The sequence below is a fragment of the Eutrigla gurnardus genome (assembly GCF_963514095.1).
Source record: "Eutrigla gurnardus genome assembly, chromosome: 23".
Classification (NCBI taxonomy): Eukaryota; Metazoa; Chordata; class Actinopteri; order Perciformes; family Triglidae; genus Eutrigla; species Eutrigla gurnardus.
This window is the reverse complement of record NC_139934.1, coordinates 12,928,589-12,951,421: the sequence shown is the minus strand read 5'-3', so window position 1 is coordinate 12,951,421 and position 22,833 is coordinate 12,928,589. Positions and strand designations below refer to the sequence as shown.

At 43.3% G+C, this 22,833-nt stretch overlaps 2 protein-coding genes across 4 annotated transcripts in view; one reads left to right on the top strand and one right to left on the bottom strand.

The window, feature by feature from the left end:
* The window catches only part of ecsit (ECSIT signaling integrator), a 380,907-nt gene that overhangs the window by 351,795 nt on the left and 6,279 nt on the right, over window positions 1-22,833 (top strand). The gene's annotated exons all lie outside the window — the stretch shown is intronic.
* eml3 (EMAP like 3) overlaps window positions 1-22,833 on the bottom strand; it is a 40,739-nt gene that overhangs the window by 15,785 nt on the left and 2,121 nt on the right. The window contains exons 2-6 of one of the 2 annotated variants that reach the window (XM_084003161.1): window positions 5,234-5,410; window positions 5,040-5,154; window positions 4,369-4,869; window positions 1,870-1,980; window positions 1,579-1,607 (exon numbers count right to left, since the gene is read on the bottom strand). In XM_084003161.1, the coding sequence (XP_083859287.1) occupies window positions 1,579-1,607; window positions 1,870-1,980; window positions 4,369-4,869; window positions 5,040-5,154; window positions 5,234-5,410 (933 nt within the window). The remainder of the gene's footprint in view (window positions 1-1,578; window positions 1,608-1,869; window positions 1,981-4,368; window positions 4,870-5,039; window positions 5,155-5,233; window positions 5,411-22,833) is intronic. The other variant, XM_084003162.1, reaches the window with a different exon arrangement.

The following is a 22,833-nucleotide window of genomic DNA, read 5'->3' as shown; positions in this document are numbered from 1 at the left end:
GAAACAAGCTCATCCACATCCAAATCTTCCACTGACATCTTACAGATTCCTTCTTTTGCTCAACAACCAATGTGAGAGAGAGAGTGAGAACGAGTGTCCTCCATCGCTCTGTAGTGTAGGAATGAGTCCTAAAAAATGGGACAAGCCGTAACCGGACTGAACGCCAACGCTCATAAAAAGCTACGCTAACCACAAGTGTGGTTGGTTGGGAATTTCTTTTTGCACAAATGACTACATGTGTGAACCAGCGAGAAGCTGCATCGGCACAAGCACAGAAGTGTAGTTCAACTCTGGCCATGCCAACACTAAGGCTGGGAAAACTTGCAAAAAGTCCCTGATTAGAACTAAATCCATGCAGCGTGTCTTTATTTGTTCCCGTCAGGATTATACTTGTGAACAGGAGCATTCATGGGGGAAAACACGGCCTTTGCTGTGCTATTCTTGCATTGCACTGCAGATTAAAAAGTCCACCTGTCAATTAAAGGGCGCTGGGTTCATGTAGACTGTCCTTTGATGTTACAGCTATAGTCAATGTTTGGCAGGCAGAATGCTTATGAGAAGCAGGCCAAAAGCATGACTGTGGTTATTGAGCTGTTTGTTTACAGGACTCTGGCAGGACCCAAGATCCTGTTTGTCTGCAAGTTTATCAAACTTTCCCGTTCACCCCAGCATGTATGCTGTGCAGCATAGTTTTCTTTGTTTGACTGACTGCTACACAACAGTACAGGGCAAAGGTTTATTCACGTTTCTGGAACCAGGAAGTGATGCTAACATATGCAACGAATGTGTGGTACTGATGCAGCCCTTTAGAGGCTGGATGAGATGCAATGGACTTAAACTAACTCCAATGTAAACATATGGCCATTATTAGTATGCTATAGAGTGAGAAAGTCTGCGTAGGGCGGGTGGGAAGTGAGGTTTAATGAGTCAAACAATGACAGGACTTTCACCCAGGAGACCGCTGTCCATGTCCCATGTTAAACCAAGTCAATGTTGACCTTTTGTAACTGTACAAGACAACAAAGTGAGTTGTAATAAACTGAAAAGGCAGTTTGCTCATCGTCAGACGACTGGACACAGTGACGTCCCATCAATGCCAATGTATTCTTACTGGAGGAGAGGAATTTGTTGTTGCTGGAATCAATTCTACAATTCATCATCAAAGTTAACCCCAATTGGCCGTAAAATCACACAATCTGGTGCAATATTGCAACAGGTGCAGCTGCTTGAAAAACACAGTGGATGAAAGCAGACGTGGAGCCCTGCTGTTGGATGAGGAGGAGGGGGAAAGACTAGAAAAAGCTTTTGGGTTCATGACATACTGAAAAGAATATATAGTTCATCGTAATTAGAAACCACTAATATCAACCTTTTGTCCGTTCTTACCACATATACCGGCATCACATCAGGTTAAGTAGTAAAGTCTGAATTTGTTTGATTTGATTGGCTACAGGTTGAAGCCTTCAAGCCTTAAATAACGTGCGTATGTGGCAATTTTAATACCATGGCCATTTGGAAAATCAAGCATGTGATCTCAGTTTCAGGATTAAAGACGTGACAGAAGAGTCGATACATCACCTGCACCGGCGACCAGCTCCTTCGCTCGGCTGTGGAGACAGAAAACGACCGTGTGAGACAGATATACGACACAATTTAAGAAAGCGAGTACGTTTTATACATTAGTCCTCCGTTGCAGCGTCACATACTCTAAGGTTTTCATGGGAATGGAATTTTAATATTATTCATAGGGGCCATCGGTGTTCCAGGAAGTGTCTCTTTGATGAGATATGTGAGGCTGCAGCGGCCGTAGGAAAAAGTGAGCTGTGCGACCCTGTGGTGACAGCTGTGAGTGATGGCGGCGTGGCTCACTTCTCCAGGCTGGGGGAGCGGGTGAGGAGGTTGGCCGAGGACGCCGCCTTCTTGTCCAGACGTTTCCTTTGTCTCTCCGGGTTCCCCAGTTTCTCGCTGTTCCTACGGACCCTGAGAACAGGAACCAGAGGACAGAAGTCAGGTTCGATTTCGAGGAGTAAACACTGTGACACTAAATCCCACGCAGATGCATGCAGTTTTCCCATGCATGCAAAATGGAAGTTTACAGATATTTTGCACGTATAAATAGTCGAGAAACATGCATGTTGGTCTTGCAATGAAATTGTTATTTGATTAAATTCCCAACCTTCCAAAAAGATAAATGTTTGATACAACTTATTTTTTTAGTTTTGGCCACTATTACGCTCCGTAATAATAACAATACTTATTGTGGGGTTTTTTTCAGCAAATATTTAGGTTTACAATGATAATGGTGAATTTATTGGATTTTGTGGTCCTTTTTTTAAAAAAAGACAAAATCAGCTTCTTATTTCTAGCAGGCAACCGTCAGTTTTGCTGTTTAAAATGACAACGATTACATTTACAGATTAGATCAGCATGAGAGACGGTTGAGAATGGAGATGCCGCACTCGAGGGTCATTTCCTGTCTGGGTCACGTGGAACTTGCCACTGCCGTTTGGGGACTTGAGCCAACAGTCAACAGAGAGGACTGTTGACACACTTTCATGAGATCTGGCAACATAGATATCTCTTTTTTCCGCTGATACTGTCCCATCACTCTGGTAACGTTAGCAGGTTAGCGTTAACATTAGCCAAACTGCGTACAGGTTTTGAGCTAACATCATCTACTGTTCCTGAACACCCAACTCACTAACTTTCACAATGCTAAATGTCTGTTAGCTGTTTAAATATATAATAGTAGTAAAAGAAAATAACAAAATATACGACACCATGCATACTTAGAATACAGGTGTGTACCAGTGTATAAAAGAGTATACCATTGGTGCGTTGGCGTCATCTCTTGTGATAGTGCATCTGCGGCTATAGCTAGCTATCTAGCTAATTAACATTAACCCCAAAGACAGGTCTGAGGCAAAACGTTCACAGGATAAGCTCAAGTGTTTGGCAACAATATCTCAGGTACATTTCACCTCACATCACCTCTTAACCCACAAGGTGGAGTCAGCTAAGGTTTGTTTACAATCTGTCTGATCGTGTTTCTCACCTCATCTAACCTCTTGTTAAAAATGTCATCATGTTCCCAGATCTCAGCAAAGAATGTGGTGAGTTCAATGTCACCACCACTGGTAGACGTGTTGGCCAAAACTGGAATTACCCTTTAACTTCCGGCCTACAACGATTATATGGTATTAGTGGAGAGGACTGAATTTGAGGACATTGTCTCTGTGGATTTCCCCCCACTGGTTTCCTGATGACATGCCGTTGTACCAGCAGGAAGTGTTACATTATCTATGACTCTGGCCTCAAGGAAATGAAACTCAAACAAGCATCCAGCTCCTCCCAAATCTCTACTACTAATCTAAAATAAAATGCTGAATGAGCGTGACTTCCCCAGTACCTCAGGTTTCCATGGAGGGGCATGGCAGAGCTGAGGGACTAGAGCACATGTTACCCATCACCAGTAATACCCATTAAGAAGCCACAACAAGGAAGACGGACACAGGCCACATACATGCACAAGCACATAAACAAGTTAACAAGTAATCACTTCAAGGGCGATTGGTTGAGAACAAATCACAGCATGCGAGAATTCCTTGATTCGTTTCAGAAAGACGATGTTAAAAGAGCAGCGATGCATTGCAAACCAATTAAGATTTAAGGCAGTTTTTGTGCTTCTGCAAAACCCAGTCAGATCCCGAGTGGCGCTGTGACAACTCGGCACATCTGCATCATCTTACAGAACCATCGACTTTAATCCGTTGTGGCTACAGTGAAGTTGTAATGGAGCGGACCTCTCTGGAGGTTCCCTTGATGGATATTAACTCGGACGGATGCTGTTTTGGGCAGCTATGCCATTTCAAAACATTTCCTGTCCTTGAAAGGTTACATCTGTGCCGTCGCGCAAACCCCCTGACCTTTCTGGTTCTGTTTAAGTGTATACATGCGGCAGACCTAACCCTTCTTGTACATTATGCTGGGTTCAATTGCCCTCATCACATTTTCCACCGGGCCCAAATCTCTGTGTGCCGTGAAGCTAATCTTGGATGTGTCACGCAGTGTGGACGAGTGCAGCCATTATGTTCCGCTACGGCTTTATGTTTCCCCCCGCCCCCCCTCCCCAAACACATGGAGGAGAAAGCACATGGAGGCATGACGACAGAAGATGTCATCCCCCATCGGGTTTGCTCCAACACCATGGCGGCCTGAGGCTGACTGCTTCATACGGGGGTTTAAGCGCATCTGGGGTTTGCAGTCACACAAGTTAGAATCATGATTGGTCCCTTAAAGCCATGCAATCAGTCTGAAGGGATAAGATGATTATGGAGAGGGGGGGGGGAGGATGGCGAGATGACGCACAGCAGTTTCTTCTCTCCTTCCTGGATGGCAGCCAAGGGGCCGGAGCGCGAGTTGAGGTTCTGGTCTGAGGTCCTGGGCGAAGCCGAGGCGGAGCCCGGCTCTTCTGGGGAGCAGCTTCTGTCCTGGAAGTCCTCCCTCTGGAGGCTTCTGATCGTGGTGGGCTGAATGGGCTCCTCCACCGACGACGTCCAACTCAGCTCCTTTTCCTGCTCCGCCCCACCTTCTTCTTCGTCTTCCTCCTGCTCCTCGTCCTCCTCTTCCAAACCGGGGACGCGGTGGAGCTTGGCCCGCGTCCCCTCCGCTGGAGGGAGGGCGTCCTCTAATTGCAGGCTCTGGACCCGCCTGGGGAGGGGGACCGTGTCCTGCCCAGTGTCCTGCCCCAGGAGGGTGGGCTCCGTCTGGGTTGACCTGTCCAGTGTTGCTGGTTTGGGTCCCGGCTTCATGGACACCGGGCCTCCTATGTGGCCGTTCGCATGGGTCACCATGCTGTCTGACAGTTGGCTAGAGATAGTTCAAAGGTTGAGGTCAACATGGAAGAAGCATCCAAGAAATGACACATTAAATAAACAATTAGACAACCATGCCTCAGAACTAGCAGACAATATGGCTATGAAGTAAAACAATGATCGCCCCTCCCGTCCTTCTGGGCCCGGAGCGAGTAGAACCAGTACCTGGTAGCAGGGTGGCGGATCCCATCGACGCCTGAGGTGGAGGACAGGCGTTTGCTGCCTGTGCAACCGTCCGAGCAGCTCACTTGGTTCAACACTCGTGCAGCACCAGGGTTCACTGGGTAGGATGAAAGTTTATATGTGTGAAATGTATTTGTACTATCTCACAGGGCTCGGTAACGTTGGCGATGCCTCACCTGCAATGAGCTGCTGCTTCAGTAACGGCAAGAGCTGATCATGGAGACGAATCCTGCGCAGAGCGTCAGCCAGCGAGGACTTCAGCAGCGTGATCTCATCCTCCTGCGCCTGCAGACGCACCTCCATCATGGAGGCTCGCTCGGGGAACTCGGCGCTGCCGTCTGCCGAGGCGTCATCTGTAAAAGAGACCAGAAAGGTGGCTCAGTAAAGCAGGCCTTATGGGGAAAAACCTGGCAAATTAAGTCAAACACGTCACGCTACAACTATTATTCTTGATACAAGGGAAAACTCCCATTTTAGGTATTAGGTATAAGGTCGGCTTGGAAAGACCCAGGTTGAAGCATATAAGTGGACGCAGTCATAGTGACGTCACCCTTTGTGCTTTGTGGACTCCAGTGTTGAAGCCTCTAGTTCAGCATTTTGGCTTTGAGAAAATTCCTGTATTTTTTCATATTGCAATAAATATCGTAGTTGTTTTTTTTATTGCAATGTCAGTTTTCTTCCGATATCGTGCATCCCTTGTCTTCACACAATAAACATAAAATATGAAGAAAAGAATATTAAAGCAAAAAAACAACCAAACCACAGCCATAAAAAAAACAGACAGACATTTTTAAGAGGATGTTTTTGAAAAGCGTAATGTTTGTTTGGTTTGTTGAAGCGCTCAGTTTCTAACTATCATGGGCTCAATAAAATAAATTGAATGCTAAGTGCTGAACATTTGTTAAATGGATGTATAAGATGCAAGATGGCATTAAATAACAAGGAAGTAGTAAATAACACTCCAGCATCAGGATATGTATTTTACTGCAAGAAAATGAGACAATTAGCTATTTCTCTCAACTAAAGTTCTGGATCAGTTATTCTTTTTTATTAGCTTTATTTTAATAAATCCACAGCCTACAGCAGTGGTGAAAACCACAGCAACCCTTGATAAGGGTTTGTGTTTCATAGCATCCCTCTATTTTCCCCTGTAGACGAGGCTTTTATCAGAGACATCACTCTTTATTAGCATTAACATTACGTAAGTCTGAGGGTTTTGTCCCAAACAACATTATCGCTGCTTATTTTTCTGCTTTGATACGTTTTCAAAAAGTAATATGAAAATGTAGTTACTGTAAATGTCTCTTTATATAACCCACTATAAAAATAGAAATAAATCGTGGAGCATGCTTGGCCTGTCCTCAACTCACTGCAGCCAAAAGACACAAAATATTTCCAAGTCTACAAATTGGAACTGAATGTAGGTTAAATTGTTGGATGTGTGCAGCAACTTGACAGCACTGAGGAAGGTCGAGGTCATAGATGTTAATCAATACTTTAAAGCGGGTCACTATTTCAAAAAAGGAAAAATAGCATTCAGATTATTCACATAAACAATACCAGTTATTTTCTTAACATGTGTTTGTTATGGAATCAAGACTGTGAGTTGGAACAGAAGAATAACTCCTGATGCTAAAGAACACCAGTAACCTTTCTTGCTAAAACATACTGACATTTGCAAACTGGAAAAAAAAAACTTTGGACGTTCAGGAATGTATGCCACCCCAACTGATGGAAACACATTCACAGTAGTTTTTCCCCAACAGTTTGAAGGATTATGTAAAATTCACCTGACATCTGGATGGAAATAGAAAAAGGAAACACCTGAATACAAGCTTACAATTATGTAATAGAAGACATTTCTGCATTGTGAGGACATTCCTTCAGTGTGAGGACATTTCTGCATTGCGAGGACATTTCTGCATTGCGAGGACATTCCTTCAGAGTGAGGACGCTTATGCCTGCTGAGGACATTTCTGATTTGAGAGGACACTCCTCTTTCTGAAGGTTAAGATCTGATTTTAATGTTACATCATATCTCTGGGTTGTATCCAGGTTTAGGCTAAGGGTTGGGGTTTGGGGGAATGATTAGAGTGCTCAAACAGAGGAGTGTCTCTCAAAGACACCACTGTGTGTTGTGTGGAGCTGCAGTTCTGGTGTGTGTGTGAGTGTAGACGAGGGTCACAGCTGGTTCTGGTCCAGAAAGAGTGTGTGTGTGTTCTTGTGTCACGATGGAACAACGCTGCATAGCGAACACCAGGAGGATATTTTCCTGCGTTTCCTGGTCGTTCTTGCGATTACTCAGCCACTCAATTCTCGCTGAGCCATTTTAAGATTTGTTTTCGCACCGCCGTCCAACAAAGCACGAGTGTTAACGGACCGAGAAGTTCCAAGGAAATGGTTTTCCCACTCGGTAATAAGTAGGTGTGCGCTCCTCAGACACCGCTCCTCTCTGCACTAATCCTTTAACAGGCTGGTACACTCAATCGGAGCAAAGGCTAACAGTTGGGATCCAGAACCAGGAATTACACAGTGCCACTTGTTACGATTCAAAAGGCCCATTCATACTTTCCACGTTCACGGCGGTCCCTGCGACATGAATGTCACGTCTGCGAGTGTCCATTTTTAATTTCATATTTTAGCGTTATTTTATGCTCTGCTTTCTGTGTTTTGATTTTCTGTCATTTCTATTTACTTTGGTGTCCTTGGTCAAGCCTAAATGTATTCAGTTCTTATTCATTTAGAGTTCTGCCTTATTACAAACACACCAGACGTGTTAAACACAGAGCCACGGTGGAAAAACCTAAACAAAGTTTATTCCGCTCACACTGAACGATGTGTCACTTAACAGCACTCCAAGGTTTTATGATGCGGTCAGACCAGAAATGAGCTGACAGAATAAAAGCATTAGGTGTGACTCCAAGTAGACTTTATTCATAATAAAAAACCACATAAGGCCCGAGACCACAACAGCAGTTAGTCTGCGTTGTCACCACTAGGGCTGCCCAATATTGGAACAATGCTGACATTGCAAAAAAGATTTCTGCGTAGATTTTCTGTGATATGAAATAAAACATGAATTTTCACCCTATATTTTATACATTTTTAGGTTAAATGCATTGATGGATTTTGAGAGCTAAATTAGAGCTATGAACAACATTGTGCTCTGCCTAATACCTCTGGATATTGTAATACTGCCTAATAATACCGGATTAGTCTTAGAAGATGAGAATCACAGGAGTATTTCTTTGTATGAAGCAGGAAAAAAAACAACGTGACGTGTTTGACTAAATTGGCAACATCGCACATCCTTCCATCCAACAATATCTCACACAGCCCAAGTCCCCACAAGCAAAACGTTTTAAAAACAGGAAGGGCTGGCTTTTTTTTTGCATATACAGGAATGATTTCTCTGATCACCTGATCTTCCTTGGCTCGTGGAGGTTGATATCATATCGTTATGTTCTAAACGGCTGACTCATCGCTGCAAAAAAACAAAAAAAACAAAAGCTCCTTTCCTAAGAAAACACGCAAACCCTGGTCTGCACTTGGCAGGCAGTCTGGACTGGTTTACTGGAAGATGTCTGTTAAAGTTCGTCTCATTTATTTTCACTTTGTCTCACTTGTCTCTTCCATAGCAGTTAGTTATTATTTTGCTAATATATGCTATAATATACGTAAGATGCTATACTACGTAGACATGGAGGGGAAAACCTGAAAGATCATGCAGTTATGCAGAAACGTAAAAAAACAACAGCAAATAAAATGAGGTCAATGTATTTCCAGCAAACTTTCCGTTGCTGCCGTCAAGGTCAAGATGCTACATCTTAAGGTCAAGATGCTACATCTTCAGGTCAAGATGTTACATCTTCAGGTCAAGATGCTACATCTTCAGGTCAAGATGTTACATCTTCAGGTCAAGATGCTACATCTTCAGGTCAAGGTCTTACATCTTCAGGTCAAGATGCTACATCTTCAGGTCAAGATGCTACATCTTCAGGTCAAGATGCTACATCTTCAGGTCAAGGTGTTACATCTTCAGGTCAAGATGCTACATCTTCAGGTCAAGATACTACATCTTCAGGTCAAGATGCTACATCTTCAGGTCAAGATGCTACAGCTTCAGGTCAAGATGCTACAGCTTGAGGTCAAGATTCTACATCTTAAGGTCAAGATGCTACATCTTCAGGTCAAGATGCTACATCTTCAGGTCAAAATGCTACATCTTCAGGTCAGGATGCTACATCTTCAGGTCAAGATGCTACATCTTCAGGTCAAAATGCTACATCTTACGGTCAAGATGCTACATCTTCAGGTCAAGAAGCTACATCTTCAGTCAATATGCTACATCTTCAGGTCAAGAAGCTACATCTTCAGTCAATATGCTACATCTTCAGGTCAAGATGCTACATCTTCAGGTCAAGTTGCTACATCTTAAGGTCAAGATGCTACATCTTCAGGTCAAGAAGCTACATCTTCAGTCAATATGCTACATCTTCAGGTCAAGATGCTACAGCTTCAGGTCAAGATGCTACAACTCCTGAGGTCAAGATGCTACATCTTAAGGTCAAGATGCTACATCTTCAGGTCAAGAAGCTACATCTTCAGTCAATATGCTACATCTTCAGGTCAAGATGCTACATCTTCAGGTCAAGATGCTACAGCTTAAGGTCAAGAAGTTACATCTTCAGGTCAAGATGCTACAGCTTAAGGTCAAGATGCTACATCTTCAGGTCAAGATGCTACATCTTAAGGTTGGTCTCCGGAGCTGCTGGACGTTTTACTCCCAGCACAGACTGCGGGGTGCACTAGCTAGCAGTTTTGCTGGCTTTTGTCCCTTCTGGGACTCAGTACCATCCAACGACACTGAAGTTGAATTAATTTGTGTTGCCTATAAAGAAAAGATGTCGGTAGGGATGAGGCGATAAAGGATTATGTATTTATCCTTTATTTATGCAGGAAGACCTGATGATTAAAGATCCTTTTTAAATTTGATTGTTTTGATTATTGACGCCACCAACATATTTCCTGCTTACAAACTGCACTTTAGTTTAAATAGTTGGAACACATGACATTAAAGAGATGGTAAAAATGGATACCTGTAAATGCAACCGTCAGTTTACCTGGAGCCGACTCGCTGCTGGCTGACTGTCAACACCACGTCGGTGTCTTGGCCAACCGAGAGCTGTAACAGCAGCCACAGGCCTCGTGTAAGTGTTGGCGCACAAAGGTTGTTATTCACTGCGGCTTTTAAAGCCCTTTTCCTTGGAGCAACCGTTGCGCTGGAACAAGCATTTCATCATCAGCGCTGTTGCAAAACGCCTGGAGCCGATCCAGCTCGGCGGCAGAGGATGTTCCTCCGACAATTAAGGTCGACTTGGAAACGCTGCGTGCTCATTATCCTTCAGAACTTTAAGTGCAGAGTGGAACACGGCAGATTAAACGTAAGAGTAATATCTGTGAGTGATTAGTCATAATACGCTCGTCAGGAACAGCCAATCAGAGACGAGGATTTACTTACTTTGGCCACGTTGTTCATTCCTCATCAGGGATATGTTTTTCTGCAGAAATATCTCATTTAACTTTATTTTAAATGTCAGCTTGAATCTGACTTTGAGCTAAATCATTTTTAATATGAGGAGGTTTTGCTAACAAGGACTGTTTCCTCCTGTGACCTAATAATAAAACATTTAATTTGTATATATCACACAGTGAAATAAAAAAATTGATAGGTCAATGTTAAAACTAATAAAAAACCACATAGATAAAGTGCAAATTAAAGGGTTGAAATAGGACGAATAAATGTATTAACAAAACATGCCAACACCCAGTCAATTCTATGGCAATTCTATTAATTTTATAATACTTTATTATTTTAAAAATAACTTAATTTAACTAAAACACTAGTCCCTGCTACGTCTTATGCTGGATTAAATCCCACTGAGGACATGATACAGAACATAAACTGGTTATTAATATCTCGGTGCAATTCTAACATGGTCAGGTTTCGGGTCACCTCCACACTAAAACGGTCTCCGTCGTGTCCGTGCTGAGCGGATGTCCATGTTTTATTTGAATCATCCTTCATTATACAACCTCCACTGGCCTGCATTCAACTCCTGGTTTTTGACGAAGCACCGTGGGATGTTTAAGACAGCTGTAATTCCAGGTGCAAACATCTGGATTCATAGCCGCTTCCTATGAATCAACAATATCTGGATTAACGTCCTCAACCTGGATCGACTCTGAACATCCTTACTGTTCTTATAATGTCAGGATGTCATTGTGTATCACTGTAAGCTTTTTTTTATTAAACATGCCGACTAAGGGCCTGGGTCCACATTGTGTTTTTTAATATTTAATTTTAAAAAAAATGTTTTGAGCGCTCCGCCTTTTAGGTGCGGCTGATTGGAGCGCTTTAAATTAAAAAGGTTAACATTAGTGGGAGCAGATCGTTTTCTCTGGCAGACACTCCTCCCGCTCCAACGTTACACCTGTCAGATTGTTCACTGACAAGCTCATCCATACAAAGTGTGAAGCAAGCATCCTTGGGAAGTATGATGGAGTGGAGCCTGAAATTAATTACAAAAAGATGTCTTTGCCTCCAGCTGTTCACTCACTTCTGCCTAACATCATTGTTGCTGCTGTTCATAATGACCTCTCATCCGAGCCGCATTCAACTCGCACTGAAATACACTAAAATGGAAAGCGCCACCATTGCCATGACAATAACTTAAAAAAACATCAACAGAAAGACACAATGCAATGTGATGCGATATAATATATGACCTGACTTGCTTGACGTCTCAACATTTCCCTTCAGAGGGTTTATACTTCCTCCCTGATCTGTCAGCCTGCACAGAAACCTCTGGCCAGAGGCCAGTGTAAGAAAAAGGAAGTGGTTGATTAAGAGACACAAACAGCTGTGAGACCACACACACACACACACACACACACACACACACACACTCCTCACAGACATCTGCACAAAAGCTTTACGCATCAACAACTCAGCACAGCTAATGAACGGCAAAATGAACTAGCATTATTGTAGATCAGTCAACGTGGTCTGGCCCAAACCCAGAGCGCTCAATAAGGTCAGGATCAGGGCTGATACCGACACAACAGATCTTGGCACACGCCTAGTTTACAAGCACAAACATGCAAGCTAGTATCAAAGGAGCTGCAGGTTTCAAAGAGCGTCACGTAAGATCAGATACCGTCAGGGTTCAGGTTCAGGGTTAGGACTGGGTGTGGGGACTACTGCAACCCCGGCCCTCTAAACTTTCAGTGTCGTCGTCGTTTGAAAGTTTGTTCAGGCAATGTTTCTGGGGATCTGGTGTAGCCGGGGGATATCCGGGCCCAGACGTCCCTCTTATGGTTGTTATTGAGTTTGTGTCAATCTGAGTGTTCAATTCAGAATTCGTCTTATGATCAGCTCTTTTTAATCAACCTAGCCTAGAGACACCGACGATCAAACTATTTAGAATGAATTTCTGCTTCTTGTACGTCAATTTGCTTTTTGTTTTACAGCAAAATGAACCAAATCTGACATCCCTACATTAAACTAGCTTTTTAAGGCAACAAAAGATGGAAACACTGAGTTTCTTTCTTTCTGAACTCAGCTGCCCGTTACACTTCAGAGATGACCTCTGGTGGCGCCTGCTGGTCACTACAACACATCTCATCAACACAGCAACAACAAGAGTTTACACCCACACAGTGTTCACAGGAATGTAATTCAGCAGGCTAGTACGTCTTAAGAATGATAGGCGAGATACAAACATACTTTACTTCGTCGTGGAAGGCCTCGGGTCTGCACACCGGGTTTTCCTGCCTGCTGGAGCTTTAACAGCAACCCTAAAGCCTCGTCCCTAAACGCTACCTGATGATAAACAATTAAAACATTCCAACTCTCCTTTTGTGAGGCTTTTTTTGGGACGCGGACGGAAAAGGCCGAGGAAAGCAGAAACACATGCTAAAAGCTCCTTCCCACTGTGGGCCTCCTCCTTCCGCGGGGAGCAAAGAGCCTCCATCAGTCAGTGAGGAGCATCAAAGACCCAACATCATTAGCAAATAAACAAGTTTCCCTTCTGAAACCCAGATGAACCTCATTCAACTCCAACATTCAGACAGTGATGGATGGGCACATTACACTCCAAGCTTTAGTGGAAGCAGAAAGCATGTTCTCACTTTGGATTTGGCTCATGTGGGGCTGCAGGCGTTGAGAATTTAGTTCATACTCGTACGTGAGGTTTATACGAGAACGACTTTACATGCTTTAATGTTTCCATGTCTGAAACACTCTGTTTAGGCACCTGTCTGTTTAAGCCTCCCACCAGAAAAAGCCCTCTGCTCTGATTGGTCAGTGTGTTCCGCATCGTCGTTGCAGCTCGGGTCTCATTGCATCTTGACTGTGTAGACTCTTGCAGGAATTAAGTATTTAAGTAGGCCAACAGGAAGTTGGCATCCCACTTGTTCCCTTGAAAAAAAAGCCCAGGGGATTTTTCCATTGCAGAAAATCCACTCTGTTGCAAACAAGCGTTTATGATACATAAATGATTTGTTTAGCAAGATAAGCTAAATAAATTAACGTCTTTCTTATTTAAATGTTATTTCAACCAAAAACATATTTAAAAACACTGACCACTGACTAATTTCTGGGTTTTAGGACCTTATTTCTGACAAAAATACTGTATGTATGGAAGTCATTGGCGAGACACAAATGTTTGATCCTGTTTGAATTGTACCATGAATAATACATGGCTGTCAATTAAAAACAAAATTTGTCTTAGGCTTTTTGTGAAACCGCTCCGTGAACTACATCTCTCGTCGTCAACGCGGCCGTTAGCGTTCCATCACTGACGTAATGTTATCTAACCTGATGTGTTTTATTCAGCGACTCTTTTTCTCAGACGGGAAGAGAAAGAAGAAGTGAGACCCGTTAGTGTGAGTAACGTTACATCCTGGTAACGAACACACAAACATCGTAGCTCCACATTGAGACTCCACACTAACCGTCACCACTTTTGGGTGTGTCGTCTTTCATTAACTTACTGACACTGACATTTTAATAGCATCACACGTATATGCAAATAAATTCTTTATGAGAGCTCTACTGACTAAACCAGACGATCTGCTTTGATATTTCCCAAACCGCTGGCTGGTTCTGGAGGATCGCAGCCTATTCAAGCATCCTCAAAAGAGATCATTCATCAGTACCATCAAATCCCAACTGGACGGAAACCAAGCTCAACTCTCACCAGCTGGCTCCAGTCTTATGGACTGATGAACTTTTACAATGAACACAAAGGCCATTCTTTGCCTTCTACCTGCCACACCTCGCCTGATCAAAGATGCTGGAGACTGGCCCAGGAGGCAAATAACAGTCGTTCGTTGTGTGCAATGCAGCACTTGAATATTATATACAAAAGGGTCTAACAAATAGCTCTCATGCCATTTTCATGACAATTGAGCCATCATGGGAATATTACAAAGACCTTTAGACTGGAAGGGGGAGCTGGAAGAATGTAGTGTTGTCAGCAAAACCTACAGGACATTTTGGACACGTCATGACCTTTCCTCTAGGGCCACCCTCAGGGATATTTCTTCAAAACAGAGGAAATATCCCGACAGGATGACCTCATTTGATTATAATGAACCCTGGTGAATCACTGTCCAGCAACCAGACGGTATAACTGGACACTTGTGACATAAGTGCTCGTTTGCAGTTCTAAATAAATGTGCATCCAATTTTAGGAGAGTAACAGTAAGTGAGGCTCAGCTAGAGTCACTAAAGTAACCAACAAATAAAACAGATAAATAGCTTGTTAGTGAGAGCAACACAAATTACATTCATTCATGTGAAATGTGTTTGATATTTGCCTGAATGTGGACGTTTTACAATGAGCTAAAGCTGTGATGAAGCAGGATATATAACAATCACTGCTGTTCCTGTGGCCTTGCAATAAAAACATTACTGCAACATAAAACAAATATAGAGCTTCTCTGAAGGGACACAAGTGTTATTAAGGAGACAGACGTTTGCTGTACGTTATGAAACAATAAAAAAGAACACCAGCAAATTGTAACAAAAACATTTTGACAAAAAAACATTTGCTGCTAAAATTACTAAAATTATGAAACAAATAACTATTGGTTACAAAAAAATGTCAAAAAGTATCACATTTTTCATCATCGAACAAAAACTAAGTGACAATTTGACAGATGGATGAAAAAGTGAATTAACAGAACGACTGTTTACAGACGCTTCATTTCCTCCCACTGTCCGAAACATCCCCGATACGGGAGCTGCCATCAACAGTCAAGGCCACGCCCACACACTCGCTCCAAGCCAATCGTGGCCTCCTCCCACCTAGCTGCTCCGTTAGCACCACGGTTTAGCTAAAAATACACAACAACTAACCATAACTTCTCTAGAATTTATTGTTTATAATCTACACCAGCCACCAGGGGGCAGTCAAGAGGCTTTGGCTTCCTTCCATCCATCCATCATAAATAAAACTAAATGACATGAAAATGTGACTAAAAGTCATTTGTGTCAGAAGACTAACGACGTTTACTAATGTCGCAGGTGACGATGGATGGTTTAATTCCACGGAGTGTCACAGTGGACGATACCCGCCGTCGCGTCTGGGACGCCTCACGGCACGGCGTAGCTGTCATGTTTGATTTTTTTGTAAACAATGGCAAAGGGAAAGAGGAATGATGTCGGTGCTGTGACGTGGAAATGGAGGAAACATGTATGTTACTATGGCAACAACAGCCCCAGGGAGAGTGAAGAATGAAGAAAAAAAAGCTGGCAAGGAACAGCAGGAGGTACTTCAGAGGAGGCAAAGGGGATGACATCACACATGGTGAAAGACGACCTGCGGTGATTGGTCGGGGCCCAACACGTAGACTCTGACTATAATCACGTAATGTGACATAGTGACCATCGTCCCGACACATATCCTGGAGTCTGAACCTGCGTACCTCTGCGTTGGATGAAGAGGAGCTTCGTGTTGGAAGCCTGAGAGTGGAGTGGGCTCATTGCCAGAGTGCTGCTTCGTTATTGGCTCGTGATGACAGACGTGATAAGCTGGAAACACATTGCAGGTCGGTGCGTGGAGAAACTGGCATCCTCCATGTGATGTCATTTCTACCTATATGACTGTAGTGGTTAAGTGGCAGAGCAGTGACATGTTGCATAACTGGAACATTTCCGAACGTCACACCGTCTACATCTGGCCCGTCCTCTACAGGAAGGTACAGCAGGAAGTCGGACCTTTTCCTCCAAAGGCTCCGTTTACTGCTGAATTTCCCTCAAGGGAAAAAACCTATTAAGCGTCCACAACCAGCTCGGGTCCATCTGCTCACACATGTAGAAATGCCGCTCTGCTGATTAACGCAGATTTTCGCGAGGACGAGCGAGGGCCAAAACGCTCCGATATTTTGGTCGACGCCCGAGTTGTGTTTCTGTGCCGTTTCTATCTTGGGAAAAGCTTTTACAGAGTCCATGTTGTATTTATGGCGAGGCCATGACTGGCAGTTCGGTGGCGCCACACCCACCGCTGCTGTAAAAGAGCTTCTTCACAGGATCTCCTTCTGGCACCGGCATCTTATACTTAGTTAGTCGGCTGGTTTTATACGTGGACTCCATGAATGGAGTGTTTTATAGTCTGGCAGTGGTAATGTGATGGTTGAACACAATAATGAAATAAAGTGTGTTTTTTTTTTTAAAGGCCAACATTCCAGTGTCCAAAATAGACGGCGTCTCCTCACTATCTAGGATGTCTCGTCTTTTCAGAGTGCATGTTAGGACAGTCACAGTGAGTGGCAGTCCTTTTAATATACAGCCGACTATAAATATGACTCTGCGGCTGCTTGCCTCCTTTCAGACTGACCTTCAGGCCGTGTTGCTGTGTGCTGCTGTAACTCTATTAACACCTGCATGGTTTTCTCATTACAGCTGGTGAAAGACGTTTACATTGTCATCAGACGTGGACCAATAACACACCAGCAGTAAACCTACTGGTCAAAGAAATATTCTTTTATATCAATGTAGTAGTAAATGTAGAGGATTAAACCGGTTTCGAACCGGATCGCCAATCAGTTCCGTTTACAAATTAATAAAATGTAAAAGCAGAAGATTTTCAAAAAGACAAAAAGGTCTGAACTCATGAGGCCAGAAATGGGTCGAGTGGGTGGGGTCAAATGTCAACCCTGTCCCATCTGAAAATGATGACCCTGATCTAGACCCTCAGCTCTCTAAACTACACAAAATCCCTTTCCTCGCTTGCAGGCTTCCTCGCTTTTTTATGTTTATTTATGTTCGTCTGTTTTTAATTATTTATGCTGTTGAGAAAAATCACTAAAATCCAAGTATGGAAAAAAACTGGTGAACAAATTAATCTGTTTGGCTGATTCGTTATTGGTGGGACTGGACTCTGACAGTTACATGGAGGGCCCTGGCCCCAAGGGCTTGCGTGCAATGCATCCTGGTACATGTAGGCACTGCGGACACGCCTCCACGAGCACTTTGTGAGGGAAACCGCTGCACTGAGAACATTTTAATTTGGAGGCACAAGATCACAGAAAACACAGAATTAAGTGTTAGGACTTTTGATTTTCTAGAGAAAAAGAAATCAGAAACCCGCAAGCTGCATTAACGACCTACAAACATCCATCCAACTCGAACCAAACACAGAATCTAGATCTGTAATCGGTAAAAAAAAACATTTGTATAAAACTAAACTAAACAACAAGTTAAACAGTCACACATGCTGTGGTGTTATTTTTCTTCTTAGTAGCTTTCAAATCCAATTCAAATCCACGGCTGACGGCTGCTATCAGACATCGGTCTAATACATCAAGTGGAACACAAACACACATTAACAGACAGTCATGGTGGACAACATCTGCACCCGCACATCTGCACACATGACATGGTTTTCCCGCTCCGCTCTGAACTTCTGCTTTTCTTGTTTTCAGTTTATGTGGGTGACTCACAGCCGTTTGGCAAGCGCTCTGGGGAAGCAGGAATTTCATCCACGTTGAACTTCAACAAACCGATATTCAGACTTTGTTATACAACGACTGTAAATATCACTATGAAAAATGCACATCGAGCCACAGTCTGTTTTGAAATGCTCCCTTTGTGCTAGTTTCCACTGGAGGCGGCGGCGTCGGACATTCCCGCACAGAAAAGCACCAGCATGCAGAGGAAGTGACATGCAAATCAAACGTGGTGGAGATACTTATCTTCCTCTGCCTTCCTTTTCAAAATCTACTGTTGAATTATGGAAAACTGCACTTTTAACCAACCCGCTGTACACATGACCGCCTATGAAGGTTTTACATTTAGTGATGGAAATGTGATGATATGGACAGAGATGGAGATTGATGGATGGATGGATGGATGTCATATTATCGGTTTATAGTAGCTAATGCTTCATATTTTTGTTTTATATTTTGATATAAAATTGCATTTTGGGGGGCATCTATCATTAAACAGGTGCACAATATGACCTGAGATGTGATCTAAAAGGATGGAAAAAGCATTTTTCATTTCAGCAGCAGACTTTTTTTTAATCTTTTGTCCTTGCAGGTGCTTAATAGACTCATAAAGTCACAAAGTCGTCAGCCTGCGACCTTCTACTGAACAAGTGTTTGAAGGGAGCTCACCCAACGTCCTTCACTAGTGTGTTGGCCTCGACATAAGCTCAGCTTGGACTTTTACGAGTGGCCAATATTAGCTTTCTTCCTTAGACTACACAATATCTGTGTCGGTACAGCGGTCACTATGTCAGACTATACTCATAAAATCTAGTCGTGACTTGGCGGACCGACATCATGGAGTCCACGTCGGCCAATCACCGCTGGTCGTCTTTCACCACCTTTGTGATGTCATCCCTACTCTGAAGTACCTCTGCTGTTTCTCTCCAGCTCCTTTTTTTCCCCTGATAATCCCTCGAGAAAACATCAAAGAGTCAGTGCTGTTGTTGCCATAGTAACAGAAATGTTTCCTCCATTTCACTATTCCACCTCGCAGCGCCAACATCGTCCCTCTTTTGTTTCACCATTATTTACTGGGGCTATAACAGGACATTGCTGGGCCTGAATCAGGCTTCAGAGATGGGGAGAGGGGCTCGGATGCCCACAGGGAGCTCGGAGCTGCCTATGGGGCCAGATGAGGTTGTCCGGGCATCGGATTCCTCCTGGACGCCTCCCTTTAGAGGTTTTCAGATCACGGCCAACTGGTAAGACGCCACGTGTTGGACCCAGAACCCGCTGGAGGGATTAAATATCTCAAGAGCCCTCCAGGAAGAGCTGGGGGAGCCTCCATGATCCCGACCCGGCTAAGAGGAAACCATCACGGATGGAAGACCTACAGTGAATTGGTTTGGTTTTCTACATCCAGATGAATGTCATTAAAACATATTTGCGACACATTATTAAGTCATGGTTCAGGTTACGGAGAAAAATGAATCAGATCAATTTACCAAAACACATATTTGGATGGTGAGTGATCACACCTCCTCAAGTGAGTGTGAGGCCTCATATGAAAAGCCACAAGCATCCAACGGTCCAGAGAAAGAGAAATTGCAACTCTGGGAATACAAATCTGACTTTTCGGAGAGGCTCGGGGGTCATTCCAGGTCTTGTGGGAGGCTGGCTGCCTGACAGCTGCACAGCCACGCGGACCGATCGCAGACTTTTGTCGGGTTTCTGTACAAAGATACAGTCTCTCGTCCAACTGGTGCGAGTTTACAAAAGCGTCCCCTCTCATCCAGCCTGATCAGAGCCAGAGTGAGAGTGGAAGCAGCAGACAGAATAAGCCGAGCACACACTCCAGCTTGACTTTTCTTCTAATTAAATTACTGCATTTCCTCCAAAACTAAATATCAGAAACGCTCCGTTTGCGTGTAACGTGAGGTATCAGTCTCCTGCAGCAGCTGTGTGACAATCACACCAAGCGTATTCTCACAGCGTCCGCCCACTCCTTCTCTCTACATAATGACCTCAACCACCTACAGACGCCGCTGGTCCCGCAGCGCGCCGCTCGCTGCTTTGGCGTTCTCTCCTTTGATGGCGACGCATCGCCTCCGCTCGACATCCTGTACGCCCCTGCACTCACGTCTGAGGTCCCATGTGAGGAGTGAAAGCGAGGGCAGCGGCTCCTCTGAGAAACACTTTCTCTTGCCCACGCAGTGAATGGCTGCATGGATGACTGTTTGCTGTGTTTAGCATCAGCAGTCAACAGCAAATGAATGGGGGAGGACAGTAATGCAAATCCTTCACATGCATCACTTGAGACATTTGCATGTTTTATGTGTGTGTAAGTGTGTATGTTTTGTCAATGGTGTGAGAGTTTCTTTTTCAAAATCCAAGATGGAGACGGACTTCAAAATAGTTCACAAACCAATAGGCGACTACGTCCTCTTCTTATATCCAGTCTAAGGTTCATCCTCATGTTAATATTCACACCTTTACAGAAGAAATGTATATATTTACAGCCTCACAAAAAATGGCTTTCGTCTCTCCAATATCCCTGTTTATGACAACTGTACAGGAGTGACATTTTATATAACTCACTATTAAGATTTAAGTGAATGTGGAAAATAATAATATATAATTTTAGGCTGATGTGTAGCCATTTTTGTAGTTAAAGGACACTTTAATGATGAATCAAAGGGACTCAATGTAATGTAATTTTATGTCACAATTATCCTTATTTGCAATTCACTTGATAATTTATATTCTCAAAAATGGCAAATAAAGATATCACTTTAGATTCTGAAGAAAAATATTTTCATTGCATCACAGATGAGACTTTCAGGTGGAAAACAATCAAATCATTTTAAATAAGATGATCATAAATGATAAGGTCTCACTGCATAAGTAAATGGATAAATCCATCCATCTTGTGTGCACGTTCCTAAATTTTACAAACCAAATGACTTTTGAGAGATTTGATGTCTATTTACATATTTCAGAAGTCACAAGTCAGCCATTCAAATAACAGAAGTTGGAGTTTCCCACCAGCCCGGCATCAAAATGTAGTTTGTCTAGTTGTGTTGAATCAAACAAGGGCCCTCCACACAGGCTAATCCAGCTATGGTTTATTGGTAAAGTATCAATGCAATGGAATTCAAAGTGTCTTTGTTTAGCTTCTGTTGTTGTGAGTATTTCCCAGTGAAACCTTGTGTGATGGATGGCATGATCAATTTTAAAATGTATGCATATGTTTGTATATAGGTGCTCAATATGATCGGGATGTGATCTAAAAAGGGTTGAAAATGTTTCATCTCTGATTTAAGTAAAAAGCTGATCCCTAAAACCCCAACAATCAATTCTCATCCAAAAAAAACAACTTTTCTCATCTGCACTCAACATTTTCATCACTCAGAGCATTCAAGCTTCTCCATATAATTCAGATATTCAAATTCAGTCTCGTGTGGTGCGTCTGCTAAATCACGCACCAGTGTCTTAGAGGACAAAGGCGTCTAAAAATAACTGTCAGAAAGCCCGAGGAGATGGTGCAGCGCCTGCAGCGGGTCAACGCACTGCCGCTGATTTGCCTGACTATCGGGCTGCAGCAGACGCTAACATTATGCAAGACCACGCTTGCTCTGCGTACAGATAACAACAACAGTGAGCGAGTGTGTTGCCTGCTGATGGGACACTAATCTCTGCAGCGCCGTGATCTCGCCGGGCGGAGAGCTATGAGGTTCCGCTCCTGGATTGATGACCAGGGAGCATTTATCTGCGGGGACTCGGCTAGACTCCACGATGAGTTGTTTTTGTTCTGCTTGTTTTGGACGTCTGGTGGCAGCTGCAGCGGAGACGCATTCCAGTGAAAAGGTCTAAAATGTGGCTCCAAAATCAGGGACTTTCAGCTCAAAGCCATCAAAGAACAACTCACCAAAACACAGCTATCAATCTGACGAGACAAAAGAGTCGGTACGAGGAAGTCTAACAAGCAGGCAGACTCCAGAAAAACAGCATGGCTGCCCTCTGAAAAGAAGCAGTATTACAACATTCTGGGAAAAACACTGAAATAGCTGCCATCTGCTGATGCAACTTCCTGCTGATCTCTGCACAACGTGCACTCTGTTCCAAAGGTATTTGTTATTCACACTGCACAAATAACCAAATTAAAGGATAATTCTACTGTCATGGATATGCGTTTCATAGTTTTATCATTACTGTCCAACAAAGTCAGGGAAAAAAGTATCAAAATAAAGTGTTGAAAAACCATTTGTTTACTCAGTGTGGTTTGATTGGCAGTGGCATTCCAGAGTGGCACTTTGATTGATATCCGGCACATAAACTGCATAATTTCATGTCAGTAAAAAAACCACAAACCATACACTGGTTTCTTATACCAACTGTGAAAATACTGGCAATTACCATATATAGAGCATACTGTCAACTATGTGTTATAGAATTGAGACGTCATGTGCTCAGATAGTCGGTGGAAATGATACGAGATGTGAGTCTACAGGTGTTTTTGTTTGAGGTATGTGTGGATTCCTCCATCAGCACCAACAACGTGTTATACTTCATTCCAGGCAGCAACCTGCGGTTCTGAAGAGTGAAGCCAATGCTGAAGTGCCTTACACCTGCATTATCTGCATTTGGTCTCAATCTCTAGTTTCAAGTCTCCTTCAATCCAGCATGATGTGCATTTATTATGGTCCATTTAGAGTCAAATAGACCATAAAGCAGGGGATGCTTTAGGGGCGGGGCTACCTTCTGATTGACAGCTCGC